Genomic DNA, 26,537 nt, shown 5'->3' with positions numbered 1-26,537 from the left:
TTCTTGTCTGAGTTTGAGATGGTTCAAATACTGACAAATTTAGAACATTATGATACGATGTTGTCATTTCGCCAGAGCAATGTTCAGAAAACCCTGAATGTTCTCTATTTCTGCGGTGTTTGCGTCCACCCCGCCTAATGTTAGGCCTAAAGGGGTTGGCCCTGGTATTCTTTTAGGGGTTGGTGACCCTGAGACCGTTGTAGCTTCATTATCAGTGCATGATGAGGTATCCTCAAAAGAGGAAGTAGTCTCAATCTCATGCCTTTTTAAGATTGATCTTGGTCGTTTCCTCTTATTAGTGGATTTAAATGGAATAGGAGAAAACCTAACATGTTTAGAACTAGATGAAAATGGGTTGCCCCTTTTGTAATCCTCCTGGTCCCTGGTGAACTTTTTGGTTTTTCTGGATTTAAGTTCAGTGTCAAGCTTGCGTAAATCTGAAGCCACATTATTTAATGATTTTTTTAAAAAATGGTTCCTCCTCATAAACCCCTAGTTTGCTGACCAAGATATTAATTTCTTCTAGTTCTTTGTCAATGGCCATGTTATGAAACTTAAATAGCTCAACAACAAATGCCATAGTTGCTTCTTGTTGTATTTTGTTCCATTGTAGATTAAGTTCATCATCCGCATTAGTAACATGGGGAATAGTGCGTATACGCAATCCCCTTGGGGTTATTCCTGCAGTCTGGTAAGCTTTAAATAATTTGCTATGCCAGATGTTAGATTAAGATGCTTATTTAAATTGTCAAAAAGTGATCCACAAATGGATTCCGAACCAACCAAATCAGACCCCCAGTGTTCCCTTGAGAAGATCCGAGTCCAAAGACCCCAAGGTCCTCTCTATCAGCAGCCAGCCCCCGAATGAAGCTGGAGAAATCCATATTATGACAAGGCAATAATCAATAATCTGAGAAGAACAAAAAATACTAATAAACTGACAATAATGGCCAAAATACAACCATGTCAGTCAACTAAAAAATAATAAATTTAAATATTATATGGACCATAACAGTATACAATGTCAAATGACAAACCTGCGTCCAAATAACCAATTATATGGATATGGAACACTGAGAAAAAGTCCTGATTAGTTTGTGCAAAAAAGATATATGATGTTCAAATTATTTAAACTGTTTAAACAAAGGTCCAACAAACCAGGGGATGGAGCACCTCCAATAGTGTTTATAATTGACACTGAACAAACCAGAAAAAAATTACTCAATATTGGCCAAATCTTACGAAATGATACCCTGTTGAACTTGGTTGTAAACCATAGGGATCAAGGGACCAAGAAAAAAACAAAAGCAGAGCTGGGCAGTCTGCAATAAGAAATATAATATATAACAATTGAAAGGCAATATAACAAGTCTGCTATAATGTCCAAACAGCAAAAGCCTATTGGGTAAAAGCAATAACCTGGTATAAAGTAATAAAGAAAAAATATAAGAAATATATAAATATCCAAACTTGGTATGCCAGCCCCAGGGAAATGTCACTGTAACCTATGCCCACATAAGCATGTAGAAAGGACGATATATGATCAATATTGACCAATCATACCTTCTAAATGGAGTATATATAAAAATGTGACATGCCATGGTGAATAACATATAAATGTGAGCCATATAGCAGGAATACCAATGCATGTACATAAAAATATGTGTACATATAAATTGTACTTGGGCGAAAATGACATTGAACATATAAATATAGCATTAGTACAATAATTGTTGATTCTACAAAGTTATTGGGACTACCAAATTGTATAGTTGGTAAAAAAGAACAATATCTAATAGCCAAGGTTGTTAATGGCAATAATTGAAACACTATATATATTGTTGGAAAAACAGGTTATCCAATAACCAGAATCACAAAATATGTCCAAAAAGCATATATCAAATATTCAATATAATCCTAATAATGCAAAAATCATTTCCAATAACAAGCTTTGCATAGGAATCATCTCAATATTCATGAACATATTAGTGAAAATTATCCACTGAAATCATAATACCGTGTATACATAGATAAACCCTCACCATGACAGTCTAGTAAAAAAAGAAACATACCAAACAGTAGTTCCATATTGAAAAATAAACCTAATGACAGATATACAAGTCCATAGTATATCCAAGTAGTATAAAAATAGTGCTTGTATTGTAGACACATATGAAATCGAAAATAGAGATAAAAAAATATAACCCTAACCCAGTCCTCCTTCTTCTTTCGGCTTTTCCTGTTTAGGGGTCGCCACAACGGATCACCTTGTCCGCACATTGAATGGCAGTGGAGTTTTACAGTGTCGAGTTGCCAGCCCGGCGCCCAACCTTCCACAGAAGGCACACTCACACGCACACCTAGGGCCAATTTAGAGTGTCCAATCCACCTGCAGCATGTCTTTGGGATGTGGGAGGAAACCGGAGCACCCGGAGGAAACCCACGCGACCACAGGGAGGACATGCAGACTCCGCACAGAAGGCACCCTAGCCGAGGATCGAACCGGAGAACCTCTTGCTGTGAGGCGATAACCCTAACCCAATCCAAATGTTGAAAATCCAAAACGCAATGGATCCACGCCTACAAAGAAGTAAACGGACCAGGCTGTATGGACGTCCAAACAATTTTCTAGTCGTAACTGCCCACAAGTTTTTGATTTGAGGTTTTTCTCAAATTGTTCTAGTGATTGGATCATTTATTTGGCCTCTTGCAATTGTGGTTCATTTTATGTTGGACAAACGTCCAGACCTCTCAGAATACGCATCTCTGAACACATCAGTAACATTAGACAAAAAAGGATGCACAATGCTCTCTATAAACATACATTAGTTCATCCAACATGTAAGTTTAACTTTATTGTTATTGATATGATTCTAGGGAATAGGGCAAACAAAACTGATTGACATTCCATACTAAATACAAAAGAAAAGAAATGGATTATTAGACTGGGTGGGTTGTTCCCCCCAGGACTTAATGAACACCTTTAGGACTCAGCCAATAGGATGCTTGTCTATTGTATATATACAGCTTTTGTATCTCATGATTTTCTTGTACACTGAAGAAGGCTGTGCTTTGCCAGCCGAAACCGGTTTGTAATTGCTACAACATGCTGTGATTTTGTTTAGCTAATACAAATATTTTATCCAGACACTGATGTTCTTCATTCCACATTGCTGCAGTCCTAACCATAGGGTAGTCCGCTGTCCAGTCGGCCCGAATACCAAAGTATATGGCTGACGTCGGTCAAGGCGCATTAGACTGATGTCAGGACGTCAGGGTACTAATGCGCATGACCGACGTCATATCCTCAGTCTTTTTTGCCGCATGGTCCGATGCAGAAGCAGTTTTGCGAGTGCAGGTTGGCGTTCTGAAATTTTCTGAAGTCGGAGTTTCAGACCGAATCAAAGTTGGCTAAGTACCCCGTTGGGGAACATTTTGGTTTTTTCTTGCCTCAGTATTTAACCGGATGTCAGAAAAAGTGAATAACTGTATTTCTTGTGGGAAACAGATACCTCATAGGGATTACCATACTTTGTGTATACCTTGTTTAGGGCCTGAGCACGACGTTGTTGGATGCCGCTCTTGTGCTAGATTTAACAAACGCACTATTAAGAGAAGGTTAGACTGTGCCTGGTTAGTGTTTGGGAAGCGTTGTAATTATAAAATGCCGCCGGATGCTCCGACGCCCGCTTCGTCCAAAAAGCGCAAGGACAAAGCAGCAAAGCCTAGGGTTGAAGAACCGGCAGTCCCGGACGTCGGTTCTTTAGAAGGCTCAGTGGAGCCAGAAGTTTTGCCAGGAGTTTCTGTGGAGTCTCAGGCAGAGACTTTACTGTTACAGGATGTGCCCTCTCAGGAGGTAGGCCAGGCTGAGGGGCTTCTCAGGTAACTGTTCTTCCCTCTCTTCCTAAGGTAGTTAGAGCCTCTCCTTCTGTTTCCAAGACTTCTTTGAGAGGTAGGCCAAGTTTAGCTTCAGTGGGGGCTTCTCCTAGCACTTCAGGTTCTGTACCTAAGAAACATATGCTTAAAATGGCAGAGGATTTGATTACTATGATTAGAGGTTCTATGCCCCCTCCTGATAAGAGGCCTAGGGTGGAGCCTGAGTTTGAGAGTTTTGAACAGTGTTCAGAGGCTTCTGAGTCTTCGCTGAAGACTTGCAGGAGTATCCTCATTATTCTGATTCTGATGTGGATGATTCCACTCCTTCAGCTTCTCCTCCTGAGGATTTTTCATTTTCAGAGACTCTGCATTCCATGAGGGAGCATTTTAAATGGGAAGGCCAAGATTTCTCTGATTCCAGGAAGAGGCTTAGGGAATTCTTGTTTTACCCCAGCATAGGCCCTTAGCTATACCTCCTGTGTTGAATGTGGTGGAAGATGTTTTGCAGAGGCTTCCCTGAACCCTGATTCTTTGCCTCCTGCCCCTGTTAAACCTGATAGGTACTATAGGGTGCCTGAAGCTCATAAGTATCTTTTAAGAGTCCTAGGGCAGACCCAGAAATTGTTTCTCAGGGGCCTAAGGGTGTTAAGGCCTCGGTTGTTAAAAATCCTGTTCCCTCTGATAAAGAGGCAAGGGCTTTGGATAGATGGGGAAAGAAAGTGTATACTTCTTCCACTTTAGCCATGAGGGCGTTGAATTGTCAGTTTCACATGCTAAAATATCAAAATTTTCTCCTTTCACAATTGAAATCTAAGGTGGATGCTCTGGCGGAAGGTATTGAGTGTAAAGAGTTGCTGGATTTAGTTCATGTGTCTGAACAAGTGGGTAAGCATTCTTTGCAGTGTGGTTTTGATGCTGTGCAGGCCTCCTCGAGGGTGGCTGCCACTGGTTCTGTTCTTCGCAGGCACGCTTGGTTGAGGGATCAGAATTTAGCTGAGCATGTTAAGACAAGGATTTTGGATGCTCCTTTACAGTCTGATGTGTTGTTTGGTTCGCCTGTGGAAGCAGTTTTAAAGAAAATGGAGGACAAGGCTAAATCTATGCAGACTGTTAAAGATTTTTTGCAGGTGCAGCCTCCAAAGTTTAGCAGAAATTGGCCTACTAAGGGATGGACATATCCTGCTTATGATTCCCAGTCTAGGGGTAGGTCTAGACGTGGTAGGGGCAGAGCTCAAGGTTCTTTTAGGCCTAGAACAGGGAGTTCTCCTGCTCAGACTTCTGGTGAGGGCAGGGGTCAGTCCTTTCGTAAACAGACCCAATGACCTGCCTTTTCAGCTGCCAGTACATTCCCGCCTGGCAGCTCCTTTGGGAGGAAGACTGTCTCTTTTCAAAGAAAATTGGGATTTAATTACTCAAGACAGATGGGTTTTGGATATCATTCACCACGGTTACAGGTTTTATTTCCATACCTTGCCCCTTTCAAAGGCATGCCAGACGTTCCTCCTCCACAAAGGAAAGAGGCTCACAAGCAAATTTCTCTGTTACTCCAAATAGGGGCCATTCAGCCAGTCCCTGTACCAGAAAGGGGCCTAGGATTTTATTCTCGCCTGTTCCTAGTACCAAAGAAGGGGAACACGTGGAGACCAATTTTGGATTTATCTATCCTCAACACTTATCTGGACATTCCCAAGTTCAAAATGTTGACGTTACAACAGCTTTTACCTCTGCTGGGCAAAGATCACTGGATGGTAACTTTAGATCTCAAGGAAGCTTACCTTCATGTGCCTATAAGACTAAGTTGCAGAAAGTATCTGCGTTTCGAGCTGGAAATTCTCATTATCAGTTCTCTGCATTGCCCTTTGGCTTATCTACTGCCCAGAGTATTCACAAAGGTTCTGGCTCCAGTGATAGCTTACTTCAGGCTAAAAGGAATTCAAATCTATCCTTATTTGGACGACTGCCTGATTCTGGCTCAAGAAAAGGAAGACCTTCTACAGCATTTGGAATATGTCATAGCAGTGCTAAGATGCCTAGGGTATTCTGTGAGCGAAATAAAGTCCAGTCTAGTACCCTCTCAAGACATGTGCTTTCTGGGTGTGAGACTGAATACAGCAGCCCAGATGGCCTTTTAACCCCGGACAAACAAAAGAATCTTTCCAGTTACTTCCATCAATTATCTCTTCAGTCCGGGCTGACTGCAAGGACAGTCCTTCAAGCCTTAGGGTTCATGGCATCTTGTATTCTGGTGCTTCCCAATGCCAAACTGCATATGAGGAAGCTGCAATGGTATCTCAAAATGTATGGACACAGCACTGCCAGGATTTGGACACTGTCATTCAAATAATACCTTGCATTCAAAAAGAATTTTTGTGGTGGGCTCAGGAATGTCACCTAAACAAGGGACTCTCTGTGACCCGGCCAGAGGCGAGTCAGATTTTAACGACAGATGCCTCGGACATTGCTTGGGGAGCTCATCTAAATGGAAAGTGGATACAAGACAAGTGGCCTGCCAGACTTCAGCATCTACATATCAACATGAAGGAGATGTTAGCAGTCCAGTTTGCATTAATGGCTTTCAAGGAGTTACTTCTTCCAGGGCAGGTGTTGATTCTAACAGACAACACAACTGTCATGTGGTACATCAACAAACAAGGGGGAACACATTCTTATCCTCTATGCAGGCAAGCAATGATTTTATGGGAAACTGCGCTCAGCTTGCAATTAACTCTTCAGGCAAGGTTTCTGCCGGGAGCACAGAACTCCTTAGCAGATGTGTTAAGCAGACAAATCATGGATCCCCACGAGTGGAAACTGGATCTTCATGTATTTAAGAAATTGACAGTGTCATGGGGAACTCCAGACATAGATCTGTTCGCTTCTCCACTAAACCACCAGCTGCCAAAGTTTTGTACAAAGGGGTTTCATCACACAGCTTGGAAAGTGGATGCTCTTTCTTTCAGTTGGAAAAATCTTCATGTGTATGCCTTTCCACCTCTGCCTCTTCTTCCAAAGGTGCTCCTAAAGGTCAGACAAGACAAGCCAAGGATGATTTTAATAGCTCCAGATTGGCCTCGGCAACACTGGTACCCACTACTAAGGAGTCTGGTAAGGAAGCCTCCATGGCCTTTGCCTTTGATTCCACATCTGTTATCTCAGAAGGACGGTCACCTGCTCAATGTCAAGCTTCACTCTCTTCATCTAACAGCCTGGCATATTCTGTTCTGAAACACAGCAGGTCTCAACTTCCTCAACAAGTTTTAAATGTGATTATGGAAGCCAGAAGACCTAGTACAAGGAAAGTGTACACAGAGAAATGGAAGAGATTTTTATTTTGGAGTACAGCAAAGAATTTGGAGATTTCTGAGCCTAATTTGAGTGTGGCTCTTCAATATCTTACTGAGTTATTGGACAAAGGTTTGTCCTTCTCTTCCATTAAGATTCATGCTGCAGCAATTTCAGCTCACTATGATTGTGACCCACCATTGTTTTCGCATCCTTTGTTCAAGCAGTTTCTTAGAGGGGCAAAGAATATAAGACCCCCACGTAGAGCTCCTACTCCTGCTTGGGATCTCAATTTTGTGTTGGAAAAACTTACTCTACAACCTTTTGAGCCTGCGGCTACTGCTGAATTGAAATACTTGTCCTGGAAGACTGCTTTTTTGTTGGCTATTACTTCTGCAAGAAGGGTTTCTGAGTTGCAGGCCCTTATGGCAGTAGAGCCCTTTTTGATTTTCCATAAGGATAGGGTATCATTACGTACTAATCCTTCCTTTATGCCTAAGGTGGTTTCTATTGTGGCTTTAAACCAAACTATTCATTTGCCTACTTTCTATGCAGATCCCCAAAATAAGGGGGAAAAGATTTTGCACACTTTAGATGTACATAGGCAGTTGCGTTATTATTTAAGCAGGACTAAGGATTTCAGGCAGTCTCAGCAGTTGTTTGTTTCTTTTGCTTTGAGTTCTCAGGGCAAGCCTGTGTCTAAGCAAACTATTTCTAAGTGGATTGGGTTTTGCATTTCATTTTGTTATTCCCATCATGGCAAGGAGATTCCAGCTGGGATTAGGCCTCATTCCACTAGGGCTACTGCCACTTCTACAGCATTTCTAAGGGGGGTGGCAACTAAGGATATTTTGGAGGCAGCTACTTGGAGTTCAGTGCATACTTTCTCTAAGCATTACCATCTTCCTCTCTACTCTAAATCTAGGGCTGGTTTTGCCACAGCTATTTTGCAAGGCATGTTGACAGCTCCTGCTTCCTTATGATTTGCCAGCCTCCCTTAACTCTGCTTTGGGATTCTACCCAATGGTTAGGACTGCAGCAATGTGGAATGAAGAACATAGTACAGTTTTGTACCTACCATAAATGTAGATGTTCGAGGATCCACATTGCTGCAGTCCAATTTACCCTCCCTCCTTCCCTTCTGTGTTTAGGGGTGGTGGTGTGGGTTAGGATATACTCTTGTACATTTGTATATATTGTATATATGTTTGGTGCAGGGTTTTTTGGTTTTTTGGTTTGGGCCTTGTCTTTTTAGGGTCTTCTGACATCTGGGGCAAGAAAAGACTGAGGATATGACGTCGGTCATGCGCATTAGTACCCTGACGTCCTGACATCAGTCTAATGCGCCTTGACCGACGTCAGCCATATACTTTGGTATTCGGGCCGACTGGACAGCGGACTACCCTATGGTTAGGACTGCAGCAATGTGGATCCTCGAACATCTACATTTATGGTAGGTACAAAACTGTACTTTTGCTGGCTCTCATTTTTTGGTTCCTGATTGTGGTTGTTTCTTGAGCCTTGCAATTGCTACCGTGCAGGAGGTTTGTTTTCCCATGTTGCACTTCCTTTCTACATCCTGCTGGGGCCGGTGACCCTGGGACTGCTGTTTGTATTCAAGTGCAGCGTCTCTACTATCCAGCTTTTTGTCTGGATTTTGTTTACATCATTTCAATTTTTATAGTTGTAGCAACCTGCTGGCTTTGTCCTATATTGGTTTGCCATCTGTGAATTTTGTTGGGCTTACGTTAATTCACAGCACGTATTTTGCCTGTTTGCCATGAACCACAATTTTTTTGGGCCTGTTACTCTTCAACACAACTTGTTCGTGCAAGATACAGCATTGGGACTAAATCCCCGGATACCTTCAGGTCTGTTTTTTTATTGCAGATACTGTGACTAGGTCCACAATCCGTTTCTGGTCTAATCTCATTATTTTTGGGAACGTAAGTTACTGGTGTGTTCGGATGTGCGTATTTTAATATTTAAACATCACGCATTTTACAGTCGCCAGTTTGCGTACGGACTGTTTATTCGCTTTTTTCATCCGTTTTTTTCTGGGTCGGATTGTGAGCACTTCAAGAAGGCTACAATAGTGGTACGGGGATCTTATTATTTGAACTTCAACACTTGGATATATCTACTTGTGCGTCATAGCATACATGCTTTGTTTTTTATAGACAGTCATCATGTTTTGGACTTTGGGACTTTTTTCATACTACGGAACTCATTGAGGGTGTTGGATGTCCATACAGCCTGGTCAGTTTACTTCTTTGTAGGCGTGGATCCATTGCGTTTTGGATTTTCAACATTTGGACTGGGTTAGGGTTATATTTTTTGATCTCCATTTTCGATTTCATATGTGTCTACAATACAAGCACTATTTTTATACTACTTGGATATACTATGGACTTGTATATCTGTCATTAGGTCTATTTTTCAATATGGAACTACTGTTTGGTATATTTCTTTTATTACTAGACTGTCATGGTGAGGGTTTATCTATGTATACACGGTATTATGATTTCAGTGGATAATTTTCACTAATATGTTCATGAATATTGAGATGATTCCTATGCAAAGCTTGTTATTGGAAATGATTTTTGCATTATTAGGATTATATTGAATATTTGATGTATGCTTTTTGGACATATTTTGTGATTCTGGTTATTGGATAACCTGTTTTTCCAACAATATATATAGTGTTTCAATTATTGCCATTAACAACCTTGGCTATTAGATATTGTTCTTTTTTACCAACTATACAATTTGGTAGTTCCAATAACTTTGTAGAATCAACAATTATTGTACTAATGCTATATTTATATGTTCAATGTCATTTTCGTCCAAGCAAGTACAATTTATATGTACACATATTTTTATGTACATGCATTGGTATTCCTGCTATATGGCTCACATTTATATGTTATTCACCATGGCATGTCACATTTTTATATATACTCCATTTAGAAGGTATGATTAGTCAATATTGATCATATATCGTCCTTTCTACATGCTTATGTGGGCATAGGTTACAGTGACATTTCCCTGGGGCTGGCATACCAAGTTTGGATATTTATATATTTCTTATATTTTTTCTTTATTACTTTATACCAGGTTATTGCTTTTACCCAATAGGCTTTTGCTGTTTGGACATTATAGCAGACTTGTTATATTGCCTTTCAATTGTTATATATTATATTTCTTATTGCAGACTGTCCAGCTCTGCTTTTATTTTTTTCTTGGTCCCTTGATCGCTATGGTTTACAACCAAGTTCAACAGGGTATCATTTCGTAAGATTTGGCCAATATTGAGTAATTTTTTTCTGGTTTGTTCAGTGTCAATTATAAACACTATTGGAGGTGCTCCATCCCCTGGTTTGTTGGACCTTTGTTTAAACAGTTTAAATAATTTGAACATCATATATCTTTTTTGCACAGACTAATCAGGACTTTTTCTCAGTGTCCCATATCCATATAATTGGTTATTTGGACGCAGGTTTGTCATTTGACATTGTATACTGTTATGGTCCATATAATATTTAAATTTATTATTTTTTAGTTGACTGACGTGGTTGTATTTTGGCCATTATTGTCAGTTTATTAGTATTTTTTGTTCTTCTCAGATTATTGATTATTGCCTTGTCATAATATGGATTTCTCCAGCTTCATTCGGGGGCTGGCTGCTGATAGAGAGGACCTTGGGGTCTTTGGACTCGGATCTTCTCAAGGGAACACTGGGGGTCTGATTTGGTTGGTTCGGAATCCATTTGTGGATCACTTTTTGACAATTTAAATAAGCATCTTAGATCACTCAGATCTAACATCTGGCATAGCAAATTATTTAAAGCTTACCAGACTGCAGGAATAACCCCAAGGGGATTGCGTATACGCACTATTCCCCATGTTACTAATGCGGATGATGAACTTAATCTACAATGGAACAAAATACAACAAGAAGCAACTATGGCATTTGTTGTTGAGCTATTTAAGTTTCATAACATGGCCATTGACAAAGAACTAGAAGAAATTAATATCTTGGTCAGCAAACTAGGGGTTTATGAGGAGGAACCATTTTTTAAAAAAATCATTAAATAATGTGGCTTCAGATTTACGCAAGCTTGACACTGAACTTAAATCCAGAAAAACCAAAAAGTTCACCAGGGACCAGGAGGATTACAAAAGGGGCAACCCATTTTCATCTAGTTCTAAACATGTTAGGTTTTCTCCTATTCCATTTAAATCCACTAATAAGAGGAAACGACCAAGATCAATCTTAAAAAGGCATGAGATTGAGACTACTTCCTCTTTTGAGGATACCTCATCATGCACTGATAATGAAGACAACGGTCTCAGGGTCACCAACCCCTAAAAGAATACCAGGGCCAACCCCTTTAGGCCTAACATTAGGCGGGGTGGACGCAAACACCGCAGAAATAGAGAACATTCAGGGTTTTCTGAACATTGCTCTGGCGAAATGACAACATCGTATCATTATGTTCTAAATTTGTCAGTATTTGAACCATCTCAAACTCAGACAAGAATGTTAAATAAAGGCCTCACGTTCATCCCAGGTTTTACTGTGTCAGAGGAATCCTTTGCTCAGGATGTTGTTAATTTTTGTCGTTTGTTGAACTTAAAGTTGTTTTTTGGCGATACTGACTCCACTTATGATCATGATAGATTTATATATCATAGATCCAATTTTTCACCACCAATGCATCAAATGGTATTGCAGTTTCAGAATAGCGTACTCAAGGACTTACACTTTTTGGGTTCAGACATTCCATTAAAACATAATAATTTATCTTTTGATGAAAAACAAGCCATTCTTGAACTTCAAAACAATAGGGAAATTGTTATTATTACAGCTGACAAAGGTGGTGCTGTGGTTGTCCTAAATTGGGTTGATTATGACAATGAAGCCATGCGACAACTTAATGATCAAAGATACTACTCGCATATGGTCATAGACCCAACCAACATGTTTAGCAAACAAATTGAGAGGTACTTACAACAAGCAAGGGATGAGGCTATCATAACCAATGATATTATGAATCAACTTTTGGTTCATGATCCCACCAATCGATACATTTACTTTCTGCCAAAAATTCACAAAGATCTTTCTCACCCACCAGGTAGACCAGTTGTATCTGGTAGAGGATACATTACAGAACCCCTTTCATTATTTCTGACCAAACATCTAAAGCCTTTGTTACCCAATATTCGATCACGTCTACAGGATACAACAAACTTCCTACAGATTGTTTCTGACACACAGCTTGAGCCAAGTTGGTTATTATGTACTTTGGACGTAAGTGCCCTATACACTAATATTCCACATCAAGATGGGCTTAATGCACTAGCTTATTGGCTCGAAGTCTCAAACTTATATAGTTCTGACTTCAATACCTTCTTGGTTGGTTTAGCACAATATGTTCTCACGAGTAATGTTTTTTATTACAAGGAACAATGTTTTTGGCAAACTAAGGGGACAGCTATGGGGGCTTCCTTTGCCCCTATATATGCTGATCTCTTCATGGCCTTTGTTGAGAATCATATTATATATGACAGGGAAAGAAACATTTTTTTGTCAGAGATTGACATATGGAGACGTTATCTTGATGTTTGGTTGGTATGGAGGGGTGATGAAGGCTCTCTAATGGAATTTGTTACTTACTTAAACAACAATGCTTGGGGTCTGCATTTCACTATTAGTTTTGATAGGGACACTATTACATTCTTGGATGTATTAATCCAGAGGGCCCCAGATCATACTTTATCTACAGAGATATATAGAAAGTTCCCAGAATACAATTCCATCCTGCATGCCTCTAGTTACCATCCACCTCGCATAGCACGCAATATTCTTAAGTCACAATTTATACGTGCTAAACGTATCTGCTCAGATGAAACTACTTACTTGAAACATAAATCTGACATAACTACCAGATTTAAATTTTGTGGGTACAGAAGTGGTGATGTAACTATGGCTAGTAACAAGGTTTGTTCTATGGAGAGAATGGACTTACTTACATATAAGACACATGCCAATAAACCATCCCAACCTCTCAGATTCACGACTACATTTGCTCGCAATTCTAACCACCTTATCCAAAGTGTACGGAGGCATTGGAACATCTTACAATGTGATATGGACATCAACAGCATTATCCCTGATAATTGTCTTTTTTCTTATAGGAAAGTGAAGAATCTTAATTCTTTTTTCAACCATTATAAACACAGGGATAATAATACACATGATTTGGTACAAACAACACTGTCCGGTGAACCGCTACATGGTTGTTTTCCATGTGGACATTGTAATAATTGCAAATATATCAATAAGTCCAAACAATTTTCTAGTCGTAACTGCCCACAAGTTTTTGATTTGAGGTTTTTCTCAAATTGTTCTAGTGATTGGATCATTTATTTGGCCTCTTGCAATTGTGGTTCATTTTATGTTGGACAAACGTCCAGACCTCTCAGAATACGCATCTCTGAACACATCAGTAACATTAGACAAAAAAGGATGCACAATGCTCTCTATAAACATACATTAGTTCATCCAACATGTAAGTTTAACTTTATTGTTATTGATATGATTCTAGGGAATAGGGCAAACAAAACTGATTGGCATTCCATACTAAATACAAAAGAAAAGAAATGGATTATTAGACTGGGTGGGTTGTTCCCCCCAGGACTTAATGAACACCTTTAGGACTCAGCCAATAGGATGCTTGTCTATTGTATATATACAGCTTTTGTATCTCATGATTTTCTTGTACACTGAAGAAGGCTGTGCTTTGCCAGCCGAAACCGGTTTGTAATTGCTACAACATGCTATGATTTTGTTTAGCTAATACAAATATTTTATCCAGACACTGTTTGCTGGCTCTCATTTTTTGGTTCCTGATCTATAGCAGGCCACAATTTGCATTGCAGATTTGCCGGATGTTAGTTGCACATGGATGATCTCAGAGGTATCATGCTGCGCCACTAACCTGGAGGTGTAGGTATCCTTGATGAATATGGATACACACCCTCCTTTTGTGTTTCGGTCTGTGTTCTGTGGCTGAAACGTGTGGTATGAGTTGTAGCCCGGTAATGCTGGGGTGCTCTCTGGAGCCTTGAACCAGGTTTCTGTTACTGCACAGATGTCGACGTTCTCCATACTGAGGAGTGCTTCGAATGTGTGCATTTTGAGATTTAAACTCCTGGTGTTGAGTAGCATAACCCTCAGTTTTTTGTTAATTGTGCTGTTTACAGAGGTGGGTTTAACTTTTGAGCCTTGCCTAAAAAAGGCACTATGGGACCAGCAAGAGCCTTGGCTAGTATTTGAAAGCCTAGGGGTGACAGGTGCAAGCTGTCTCTTGTGAAGCAATGTGGCTTGTCGAGCATGTCGTTCCAGGCTGACAGACACTAGATCCCCTTTGAATGACACAAGAAGCTTTGCCAGTTGTTGAAATTGATATTTTTTTCTGTATACTGAGGTATCATTCTTGAAGAGGGCAGGATGCTCTTCAGGGTCATACCGGCCTGGGCTGCATGATCAGAGAGCTCTTCCATGTCTCTCTTCATGTAGTCCAGGGAGGTACGTCTCGGGTCATTCACACCAACATGAACAATGACAGTCATATTTGTACTTGTTCTGGAGTGATCTGAGTGCTTGTGTTATGTGGCAGATTCTGGCTCCCGACAGGCAGCTAACAGTAACCTTCTCCTTGTCCAGCCTAGTGAGTGGGGACGTCCGTGTGCCTGACTATAGAGTCACCTATTACTAGTGTGTTAGGTATGTTATTTCACCTTAAGGGCTGTGATTGTGTGGCACACTGATTTTTGTGTTTTATGTATTGTTTGGTTTGTAATGGGAAGTGCAGGTTGTTTGGGTGTCTGCTTTGGAGGTCTCTGCTTTTGCAGGTTTTTATTTAGAACCTCCAGGTATGATTTTGTGTATTTTTTGCTAGTGCTGTTTTAGTAGGTCTGTGTGCGGCTGGAGGTGTGGGGCAAGTGTTAACCTCTTGACTGTCTATTCCAGTCTTGGGTGGAGACAGCTTAGCTTCCAGTTTGGCTGTATAATTGCATCTCTCGCATATGTTGGTGTTTTGTGGTAGGAGGAGAGGGTTGTTTGTGTACATGAGGCAGTTGTAACATTGCCTCAGGATACCCAGATTCACCAGCTGGACTGGAGAGTGCACCTGAAGTTGCCCTTTGGTCATGCCTGAATAGTAGGGTGAGCTGCTTAGTCGCTTGGTTGGTGAGGGGTGAATAAAGAGCCTTGCCCTGCTGGGCAATCAGTGTCAGGGTATATTAGTGCTTGCTATTAGGTCTGAGCAAGTGCTGGGCTGTAAGATGCTTTTTGAGTGCTTAGGTTGAGAGTTAGACTAGTTTCAAGGAAAAAACTGAAGAGGAGACTTAGTGGATCCAGGAATAATTTAACCGTAGCTAACCGGCACTGCCCGGTGCGCAAAACCGTGCAAACGCTGTTTTTATAGTAGGGAAATGAAAGAGATAGAAATTAGCCCAAAATGGCCAATAAACACTAACTTCTGGGCTGGAACCACTCCTCCAGGGGCAGATAGGTTGCTCAAAGCTCCCCTCTCTCTCAGGTGAACAGAGAAACTTTCTTCTATCCAAGTAAGGTATGGGCAACTCAGAAACTAGTATCACAGCCCTGAATTCAGCACTAGCCTCTAAACTGGACTATACTAGCTTACAAAGGTGGGAAACAAGTTTTTTGTTTTTTTTTGTTTTTTTGAAAAAATAAGGCAAAACAGTTAAAAATGCACTTAAAACAGCTTTAAACGACTACAAACGATCAGAAAAGGCTTTTGCACTTTAGTGTGTAGCCTACAACAGTTAAACAAATTATTTAAACAAAAAACTTTTTAAAAGTGGAGGCAGTCAAATAAGTACAATATGTGAAAAAAACAAGCTTTTAAATCACAATAAACGCTTATGATTATTATCATGTCTGTGTGCTAGAGATCTGCCATGTCGATATGTTTGTTGCGAACCAAATGGCAAAAAAATGTGCATTCTAATGTTGTATCCAATATAGAACCATATTGCTGAAGCATTTTAAAATTTTCTAGCAGATTTCCTAGGAAAATATGATATTTGGGCACAAATGCACATAGTTTATCTTATATTTATAGATGTGCACTACTTTATCTTCACATAATTTGGGTTGTAGTTTGAGTCTTAATTTATGGGAGGAGCTAACATAAGTCTATTGGCAGGAGAGATTGCTGTGCTCTAAGTGTATATTAATTTTCTTCTTGTGTAATGTTGATAATATAGATATATTGTAGACATGTGTTGCATTTTCTGGCTTGAACACATACCTGTTCTTACTACTATTACTTTTCTGGAAAAGAATGATTTTTACTTTGTTGCTTTAGTAAAAATATATTCTGGGTATATATTGCTTTTCCACCTTGACTATATGTTTACTAATGGAAACAGAGTAGAATGCAGCATATCACATTTTTGCTGTGAAATAGGTTCATAGGTTCATACTAGGCTATCTGCCCTAGGGCATTTATAAGCCTAGCCAGAATGTGTTTGGCTTTCGCCACCCATTTTAAATTTATTTTGCTATGCCCTTTTTCGAGGTTAGTATACTGTGCCTCTGTCTAACAGTGACACAGAAGTGATACCCGGGGTAAACCTACGATCTCCCATCCACTCATCAAGATTCCTCTTAAAGAGAGTCAATGAGGGACTCTGCCTAACCTGGACTGGGATTTTATTCCAGAGTGAAGGGAGCCTCTGGGTTATGAATCTGTCCCTCCAGCATGTCCTATTTATTTCAGTCCTGAGGTTCAAGTCTCTCGAGCGCATAGCTCGATGGGATTTGGATTTTCTGAGGTGCAGCATGTCCATTAAATCCGGGTTGGACATGGCTTTATACGTCAGGCACAGATCGCCTCTGAACAGGCGGTATGCCACTGAGTAGAGCTGGAGTTTCATTAACCGGGCAGCATATGGCATCTGTTTGAGCCCTTTGATCCTCTTGGTGAGGTACTTTTGGGGTCTTTCCAGTTGCTGCAGGTGTCTGGTAAGGTACATCCCAAAAGGGGCATTGTACTCAATTATGGGCCTGATGAGGGATGAGTAAAGAGGCGTGATGACCTCCCCTGATAGATGTGAATCCCTTCATGATTAGGTGGGCTAACGTGGTTGTCAAATGAGAGATTGCTATCAACTTGGGTCCCCAGGTCCCTAATTACTTCTTCTGTACTTAATGGATTACCACCTATGTGGTAACTTGTGGGCACTTTGTTTTTGCCAAAGGGGATGACTATACACTTTCTGGCATTTAGCTTGAGGCCATGGCTCTGGCACCAGTTGTCTGTTTCTATGAGGCCCTTTTGGAGGATGCTTGTGTCGGCTGGAGAGTCGATTATGGCGCCCAGTTTGCAGTCATCTGCGAACTTGGTCAGAATGTCTTTAAAACTCTGCATTTAGTACTGCTGTGTATGAGGTCATGTCTCAACTTCCCTTAAAATTTCTTAATAAAACAATTATACTGGACGTTGTAGTGTACCCAGTGTTACTTGTCTACCTTCTAATTAAATGTCTGTCAGATATAAAGTTAGCCATTTTACCATTATCTGTATAAGGAGCTTTGTAATGGAATCTTTTTTTGTCATTGGAAAGGTTGCTATTCCAAAAAAAAAAAAGTAATAATAAATTCATTTGTAGTTTCAGCTCAGTATGGATGCCCTGGACATGTTACACTCCTTACCCTTAGCAGATGTTAATATACCCACCAGTAATGTTCAGCTGTCACTGTAAAATGGCTATGTATACCTACTGATAGGAGGAAGTATCTCAGTCCCCCCTTTTGTTATTTCTTAGTGAAACTTAAAAAAAAAAATAAATAAAAAAGCCTGTGCATAGACAATATGATAAAAACTACACCTGAGACTATTTTGTTTTAGGACTTAAATGCAACCTGGCTGTTTTATCCTGGTATATATGGGAAGGAGATGTCACTTTCTGTAGTAGTACTAAATATTCAGTGATATTTTTTGTTATTCTGATGCAGTGCCATCATAGTGTAGATATGTTCTGGACCTATACTGCATTCCCTGTCCTGAGCAGAAGCAAGTGTTAGACATACTGGCACAAAACAGATTGCATCTTTGCAGTGTGGCTCAGTCTAAAGGCTATATACATGTACTGATGGTGCTTCCAGTACAGGGCTGTATATCTGAAACAATTTGTTATTTTGTAGTATTTTTTTTCAGCATGCCTGGATATTCAGTTATAATCTGCTTAGGTTTTTCACTTTAGTAAAGAGGTGAAAAAAAAAAACAGCTGCATGCTAAATTTCCGTGTGCCACTTCCAAGTTCCTGTCAGCATTTTTTTTTTTTTCATTGTCCTACCGGAGAATTTCAAATGCTGGAAAAGTGTCATACTTAAGGAAATTGAATTGTAGTTTTAATTCTAATGTTGTGGTGCTATAGAATGTATTTTTCTAGATCATTTTACCCCCCTTATCTACTGACAGATAAGGTTTCCCGTGCTTAACTTCAGCCCATTAGTTGCTTCTCATCCTGTGGACGTTACCTATGAATGTATAAGGATGCGAGTAGAATTGGGGATACTTCCTTGCAGTCCTGGAGGGTGTTTTGTGTCCTCACAGACATCCTGACTGTTAGAGCATTAGTAATGGTACTAATCCAACTCCCTTTGCAGGGGGAAGAGTTACTGCAATACCTTCAACTTGTGAGTGCATCCTCCTGTACACTTGCTAGTAAGGCTACCAGTATGTTGTTGGCTTGGTCCTGGTGAGCCAAATGTGCAACCCCGGACCATCCATTTGTCACTGCCCCTCCTTTGTGGGATTGTGGTAGTGCAGGTCCTGATCTTCCCTACCTTCACCTCAGGATGGGTATGCCCATTCTCTCATACCAGATCCTTCAGGTGCCCAAACCACCAATCTAACTTGTGTCTCCTGGCCTGTAGTGAGGACTTAATGCCTCCATACCTCTGAAGTCGGTTTAGTGGTGCAATAGGTTTATGATTTTATTTAGTTTTGACCATGTTTGAAAGGAAACTGCATGTTTAATGTGAATTGAATGTAATGACAGTACGCTATGATATTATTATAAGGTCACAGTTTTGAAAGCCAAAACATCTGTTTTCATTTTGTTTATGCTGCTTTAACACACAGACCGACCCAATAGAATGTCTGCCTATTGTATGTGACCAAATACCAAGTTCCTACAATTTGAAAATTTGAAAACTGAAGTGCAATTTTGTCAAAAAGCAAGTTTTAAGATTTATTATATTACTCTTTTGAAGTATTCTGCTACCCCCACACCTCTGCTTGTGTCTGCTTCCCTTGGATTAAAGGGAGTACTTCAAGGTAGTACAGTCTAGAATTAGCATGTGTTACCCCTGTTCACACTTTAGCTATTCCTGGGATTGCAGTTACAGTCCTTGGAGTTTCATTAGGCCCTCTAGTTGCATATTCCTTTTCTGATAGGGCACACCTCTTCTGATGTTGAGAAGTCATACACATTGTCTGTAGCTGACTGGGTACACTTTTTACTGTGATCATGAGAAAAAATATGGCCACTGTAATGCATTTCAGGTTCTTTGCTACCCAAAATGTATTGCACACCTTGATGTTTTAGTTATAGGGATTGAGTATTTTTTCGGGATCGTATATCTTTTCCCCAGCACATTTTGATTCTGCTGCAGCCATAGTATTCACTTTTGAGTGTGTGTGCTTGTGTATGTGACTGCAATCAAGTGAAAGACGTTTTGACCACAGTAATGTTTTTCTCCTTCCTTCTCTGTGGAATTCTCTCTGTGTTTTGCACACACACACTGTATAATGTCATCAATCCAGGTAATAATTGTACCCTGATGGGTACATCTCTAATAATTTCTAGCCTGAGTAATAACCTGCAGTCAACAAAAATACCATTTTAATTTGAGTTCCTCTGACAAGTCAGTCTGGTTATTACGTTATAGATTATTACATAATACCTTTGACTTAAATGCTACTTTTCCACTAAAAGTAGTTCTTGATGATTTGCTGTCTGGCTCTGTTATTTTATTAGGTGGCTGTTCACCTATTCATGCCATTACTTTTCTGATTGCTCTTTATGATTAAAAACAGAGAATGTATTTTCTGATTTTGCTTAAGTTAGTTATCTAGTTGGCTGCCAAGCACAGAAATTGATGGATTTTTATCGAGTAAGAGAGATGACATTCTTTGTGAGAGGAAGGTTATAATGGTAATGTGTAAATAGATGAGAGCAGAATTGATGGGTTGTACGATATTGTAGGTATTTTGTTTTGTATTTTGCTCCATGTCATTTGATTCAGCACACATTGTATATGCATAATATCCAGCCATGGTTTTCCCTCTGAAGTAATATTGTAATCTTCTCATTTTATCCTTTTATTTATTCATTCTTTAATTTTTGCATAACCATTCCCATATTTTCAGGTGTAAATGCGTTTTGGTACTTTTGGCTAGTTGCTATGTTTAGTGAGTAATTTTTTGTCATAATAAAATAAAAGTATAAGTATGACAAGCTGTTTGCCTTCTTTTTTAATGTATTTTAGAAAATAAAAAAACCTAATGAGGTTCTGTGTACTGATTTCTTGTTACCTTTCTTTTGTTAGGTCTCAGCAGCATGCTAAGGTGGTACCCTGGATGAGAAAGACTGAGTATATCTCTACAGAATTCAATAGATACGGTGTATCAAATGAGAAACCAGAGGTCAAGTGAGTATTTTTATTTAATTGTGTAGTTATTTATTGTTTATCTAGATGTCATGGAATGTCTGAGAAGAACGGTGGCGAATAAGATTCAAAAAAATGTTTTAATGCATAGTTTGCCTGTAGAGGGAAAATTTGTTGGTACCAAATTGTACCAAATCAGATGATACGTGGAAATTCTAAATATTTTGTACATTATTGTATTTCAGATTCAGTGACATTCCATTTGGGGTGCATATTCATGAGTATTGAAATTTACTGTAGTGCAGGTCAGTCAATTAAGTGGATACAAAGAACTGCAGTGGAAGTTTTTGCGTTAGTCACCATTGCCCTGGTGTGAAGGTTTGGTCTTTTTATTTCTCAAGTCCCCAAGTTTTGGTGGAGAGCTACAAATCAGGCAGATTTTGGCTGCCAGAGTCCACTTTTAAACTACTGTTGTTTTTTTTTGTAACTGTGCTCCACAGGCTGTGGCTTTCCACCAGGATACTTCAAGGACTTTGCCCTGCTGCTACCTGTTGAGTAGAGTGACTAGACCTTCCCTACATCATGTTTTTTTTGAGATTTAATCTTTGTAGTGCCATTGACCATGGATACAATTTTCATTCTGTATATTATAGATTATGCTCACCAGCAATTGGTTCCTTCTGTGAAATGAGACTGTGACTTGATATGAATGGAATTCAACACAAATGGGAAATTGTTTTTCATTATGCACTCTGGTACAGTGTAGGTGTTCGCTGCTTAAACATTGGGTGTGGCTTGGAGCACTTGTGAATTCAAGCACATTGGGCCATTTGCTTGCTTCCAAATTCTAGGACTCCTAACAGTCACTTTGTGGCACACACTGTAACCATTGCATGAGTGGAGTGAGGAAGTAGTTCTGGGTCTCTAGGAAAAGGGGCCTTTAAATACTTTGGGTATAGCATTACGGGCCTCAAGGGGCCTTTAAATACTTTGGGTATAGCATTACGGGCCTCAGTTTATTCAGTCTGCAGAGCCTCATAGCTGGTATAAACATTTTCCTGTTTATCATTTTGTGAGTAAAGTCCAGTTGAAAGAAGATCTTACTATTGTTGCACATTAGCTTCTTCACAAGTTTCCAGAGTGACAAATTTTTTTTCACTTAATGCATAGGTAGAAAACCTATGTCTAGGTCTGTTCCAAGTTGATACACTGGACAGGGTTGACTCTGTAGGCCATTTCATTAAGAGTTTAAGCTGTACCTATCTGTTCTGTTCAGCCAGTAAAATCCAGATTATTACCCCTTTCTTCCTTTTCAACTGTGCCATCTAGTGCAGTATTTTATGCCTTTGCTGGTCCTTCATATTTTGCTCTTCACCTTTTCAGTTGTGGCTTGATTGGTAGTGCTAACTTCTTTTAATGGTTTGCTGTAGGTTCAGTAAGGTGTCAAAGTGGTTAATTCTCTCTCTCCATCTTCGTGGGCTGCTTTTGTGCTGAGCCAATATATATATCTGTAGCAGATCATAAAAGTAAAATATTGCAGCTCTTCTGCTGCTTTCTGAGATATGAAAGACAGATCAGCATCATCCTTTTGCTAACTTAGCGGTATGTAGCTCACCTAACCCGGACAGCACTTGATTTATAGCTGTAGTATCAACAGAGACAGTCTTTTCTGGTTTTCAACATTCAGAAAAATGAAATCTCAGAGTATTCACACAATGTTTTAACAAACAAAAAAGCTTAAAACTAACCCAAAATGCTGTATGCAAAATTTGTATGGGGAGAGGCTTAGAAGCCTTGTTAGCAGCAGCTCTCCGTAAACATTATTCTTACCTCTCTTTTTATAACCGTAAATATGGCTTCATAAAACTTGGCATGAAAGGCATAAATTTTGGGATTGTGAATTAAATTGTCAAATGATAAAAGACACCATTATTAAACATCCATGAGTAGGATACAACAACTTAAACTCTGACTAATCCATGTTTACCAAAGTCAGAAAAGTGTATTATGTAGCCCAGCTTATTCTAAATGGCACATCGTCATTCTAAGATCATTGATCACGTTTATACTCATTACTGAATACAGTGCATTTTATTAACTTTCAAACAAGCCACGTGAAGCAACTTGAAAGGGTACAACTATTGCTTAGTAGAAAGTAGGATTAGAAAACCTGAGCTGTTTAGAAAGGCTGCAGGAGTTTTCATTATGTTTTTATATAGATTTAGAGATGATTAGAAAACCTGAGCTGTTTAGAAAGGCTGCAGGAGTTTTCATTATGTTTTTATATAGATTTAGAGATGATCTCATCTAGTCTGTAAAGCAATCTCTTACCTGGTTCTATTAGAAAAGCTTTATATGGAACACACCACTTGGGGAGCTAATATCTTGGCAAACCTATTTCAAAAGTAATTAAGAGTGATAGATAAAATGACATATACATTGTACCTTACCTTCCAAGATTATGCTGTGACATTGTCCCTAGTCTGGGTCAGCAGTCAAGGAAACTCAGTTCTCACCACTGACTCTGATGAGGGAGGGTCACTAAGAGTAAAGATGGATTTACACCATATTTTCAGATGCAGCTCCCTGCACCAAGCACAGCTCCCCTTAAGTGCACACAGGGGAGAACTCTCCAGGTTTGGGGCTTGACTTTCTACTCTCTCCAGCCCCACACAAAACACCACACTGACCACCTTGGAGCTCTCTGTCCTGGTTCCCAGTAGCTGACACACACACTCTTCAATATTTGAGTTTTGCACACGCACATGCACACACACACACACACACACACACACACCTGGGGGAAAAGCTGGCACAGATTTATTAACTGTGCCCCTTTCTGCTCAGACTCTGAGGTAATCAGGTTGCCACCAGTCAACTGTTTTGCGGCTCTTACAAAGGGTACACAATTGTACTGTATACAGTTAATAGTTAATAATAGTAATGGAGTGTGGCCAGAGCAGCAAGACTTTCAGGAGTGGCTGCAGTGTCACCAAATAAGCATAAGTATTCTCAAGATGTTAAAAGCATTCTCTAAAGGACCAGCCACAATAAAGGGACATTAAAATATTTAATAATAAATAATAAAACAGAAAATAAGAGAATACTGACTACAAGTAAACGGAGTTCAACCACAGATATTTAAAAAATAATACAGTTGAATAGTTTCTCACGGTTGCAGAAAACAGTACTAAACTATTCTCGCTAGATGTCCTAAAAGCTGACCTTTCCCCTGGCAGTGGGAGTTAAGGTCACCTGCCAGTAACCCTTGGTCACCTCAGTAGTGGTCAGATACTTAGCCCCACCCAGCTGCTCCAAGGCTTCATCTGTCCTAGGCAGGGGTAAGCATCGGACTCTGTGTGACTCTTCAGCTTTCTGTAGTCCACACATATCTTGGTGCTGCCATCCTTCTTTGGCACCAGTATGACTGGGGAGGCCCAGGGACTGCTGGACTCTTAGATTACTCCTATTTCTAATATCTCCTGTATCTCCTTCAAGTCTGTCTGACTCGCTTGGGCACCCTGTAAGGGGTTTGTTTGATAGGCAATTGGGGCCCTGTGTCCACATTGTGCTGCACCAGGTGGGTGCACCCAGGTTTCCCAGTGAACATGCCCCCAAACTCCTGCAACACTGCTCAAATTTCTTGGACCTGGGTAGGGGATAGCCTCTGAGACATTGCTACCTCTTTCACTGAAGTATCCCTCCGAGCCTCGCTGAGATCAGTCATCAGATCCCCCTCGGGCGACTCCTGATACCCACTTCAAATACTTGGTACAAGGGCCTCCCTGTCATGTTAAGGCTTTATCATGTTAACATGGTACAGTTTGTGCCCCTGTCTCCTGCCTAGCAGGTTTACCATGTAATTAACATTACTGACCTTCCTTACCACTTTGAAGGGTCCCTCCCAGGCTCACTACTACAGGTAGCTCCCTCCCTGAAATAACCACCTCACCAGCCCCAGCTTCAGGTGTGGGGTCTATCTGGGTCTCCCCCAGGCTGACTGACCCACATGCCTGTCTCCAAGCCTGACTGTGTGGTAACTGCATGCACACAAGGTACTGCATTATCAGAATCATTCCCTGTCAAGACATCTGCAGGGATATCCTCAAACACCTACCTGCTTGCTCCCTTTTCCACCTTCCCAGTCATGATGACCCCTGGCTAAAGGTATTTGGAATGGGGTCCCACCTAACCCTCACTTGTGTGGACTGCCCAAGCAAGTACTGCTGCTCCTTGACCACTGCAGGCTTCACAGTGGTTATGTCAGAGACTACGTCTCTCATGGCAGTGGCTTGTCTTCCATCTATTAAGATAGGATGCAAACATTGATGATAATTTGGTACCCCTGTTGTTTCCAGACCGCTTACCACTGCCATGCTGTTATTCCTTCTTGTTGACTCCTTCACCTTTTTTTCTCTACCATGTCTCAGTGGACATTTGTATGCTACATGGCCTGTCATGTTACATTTAAAACCTGTACCCCTTAGTCCTGGCGCTGTACCTGAACTAGTGACTTCCCTTGTTACTGGTGTACTCTGTTGGGGTGGTTTAGGCTGCCCACCATGGGTTCCCCTATAACCATCTGCAATGGTGGGTATCCCCTTGTGCAGTGATGCCCTGCTTTCTGAGTAGAGATCCCCTTTTCTTTGCAGCTCATCTACAGAGTTACAGTCCCAGTCTGCTGATCAAATTCTCATGTCCTCAGACAAAATGTGAAGGGCTTGTTCCCTCATCAAGAGGTCTGCCAGCCCTTCAAAAGTGGTGACCTGATACCCACTCACCCACTTTTATGAAAGTAAGTACTTAACTCAGCAATATAATCACATAACACTTTCCTCTGCCTTGCATCTGTGCTCACAAAGCTTTTTTTCTGTAAGCCTCAGGTGTTAACTTAAAGCATTTTTAGTAAGCATTGTTTAACCTTAGCATAGTTTAAGCAATCCGTATCAGACAATTTAGAAACCGAAGTTACGTTTTTACCATGGATTAAGGGGGTCAGGAACCATACCCAGAGCCCTTGGTCATCATTATACTGTTTACATACTCTTTCAAATACATGAATAAAACTATCAAAATTATCACCTTCTGTAAACTGTGGAAGAAACTTTCTGAACTTTATTGCTTTTGGGGTCCAGTTATTCCCTTCCCTATTACCTCTATGACCATGCCAAAGAGTCAGCATCTCTCTCTCATGTTGGTGCTGTTTTTCGTTTTCTTCAGCCTGCAAATGCCGCAGTCGTTATTTAACCTCCAAATGCTGCAGTCCCTGTGTTGATTCTGTTTCCAAAATTTGGCCTCCGGTTCAGGTCTCTGTATCTCTAGATGGATTTTTAAGTTGTCTGTGGGAAAGGTGAACTGTCCTGTTTCTGAAGACTGCACATCCCCATCAGCAGACTGCATGTCTTCCAGGTTACTTGTCCTTGCTGCAGCTGTGACCATAGCTGAAATCATCTCCCCTTTAGTCAGGTTGGCACACACCAGTCCTTTGGCTTTGCACACCTTGGCCAACTGGTTCTTTGTCAGCTTGCTATAATCCTCTGCTGACATCCTTGCTTGCTTTCTTTCCCTGGATAAACTAACAAAAAATAATAAAACTGTTGTGGAAATGAAATTCTGTTTATCTTTTTGCTGCTGAGAGTACACACCTTCAGTGACAACTGCC

At 40.3% G+C, this 26,537-nt stretch overlaps 1 protein-coding gene across 1 annotated transcript in view; it reads left to right on the top strand.

The window, feature by feature from the left end:
• Positions 1–26,537, top strand: part of PAF1 (PAF1 homolog, Paf1/RNA polymerase II complex component) — a 712,617-nt gene that overhangs the window by 180,747 nt on the left and 505,333 nt on the right. Inside the window, exon 6 of the mRNA XM_044062107.1 lies at positions 20,816–20,917. Coding sequence (XP_043918042.1) covers positions 20,816–20,917 — 102 coding nt within the window. The remainder of the gene's footprint in view (positions 1–20,815; positions 20,918–26,537) is intronic.

Source organism: Protopterus annectens, chromosome 1.part0 (genome assembly GCF_019279795.1).
Source record: "Protopterus annectens isolate FY-2018-M chromosome 1.part0, PAN1.0, whole genome shotgun sequence".
NCBI classification, from domain to species: domain Eukaryota; kingdom Metazoa; phylum Chordata; order Ceratodontiformes; family Protopteridae; genus Protopterus; species Protopterus annectens.
Note: the sequence above shows the minus strand (reverse complement) of the source record. Positions and strands in the feature narration are given on the sequence as shown.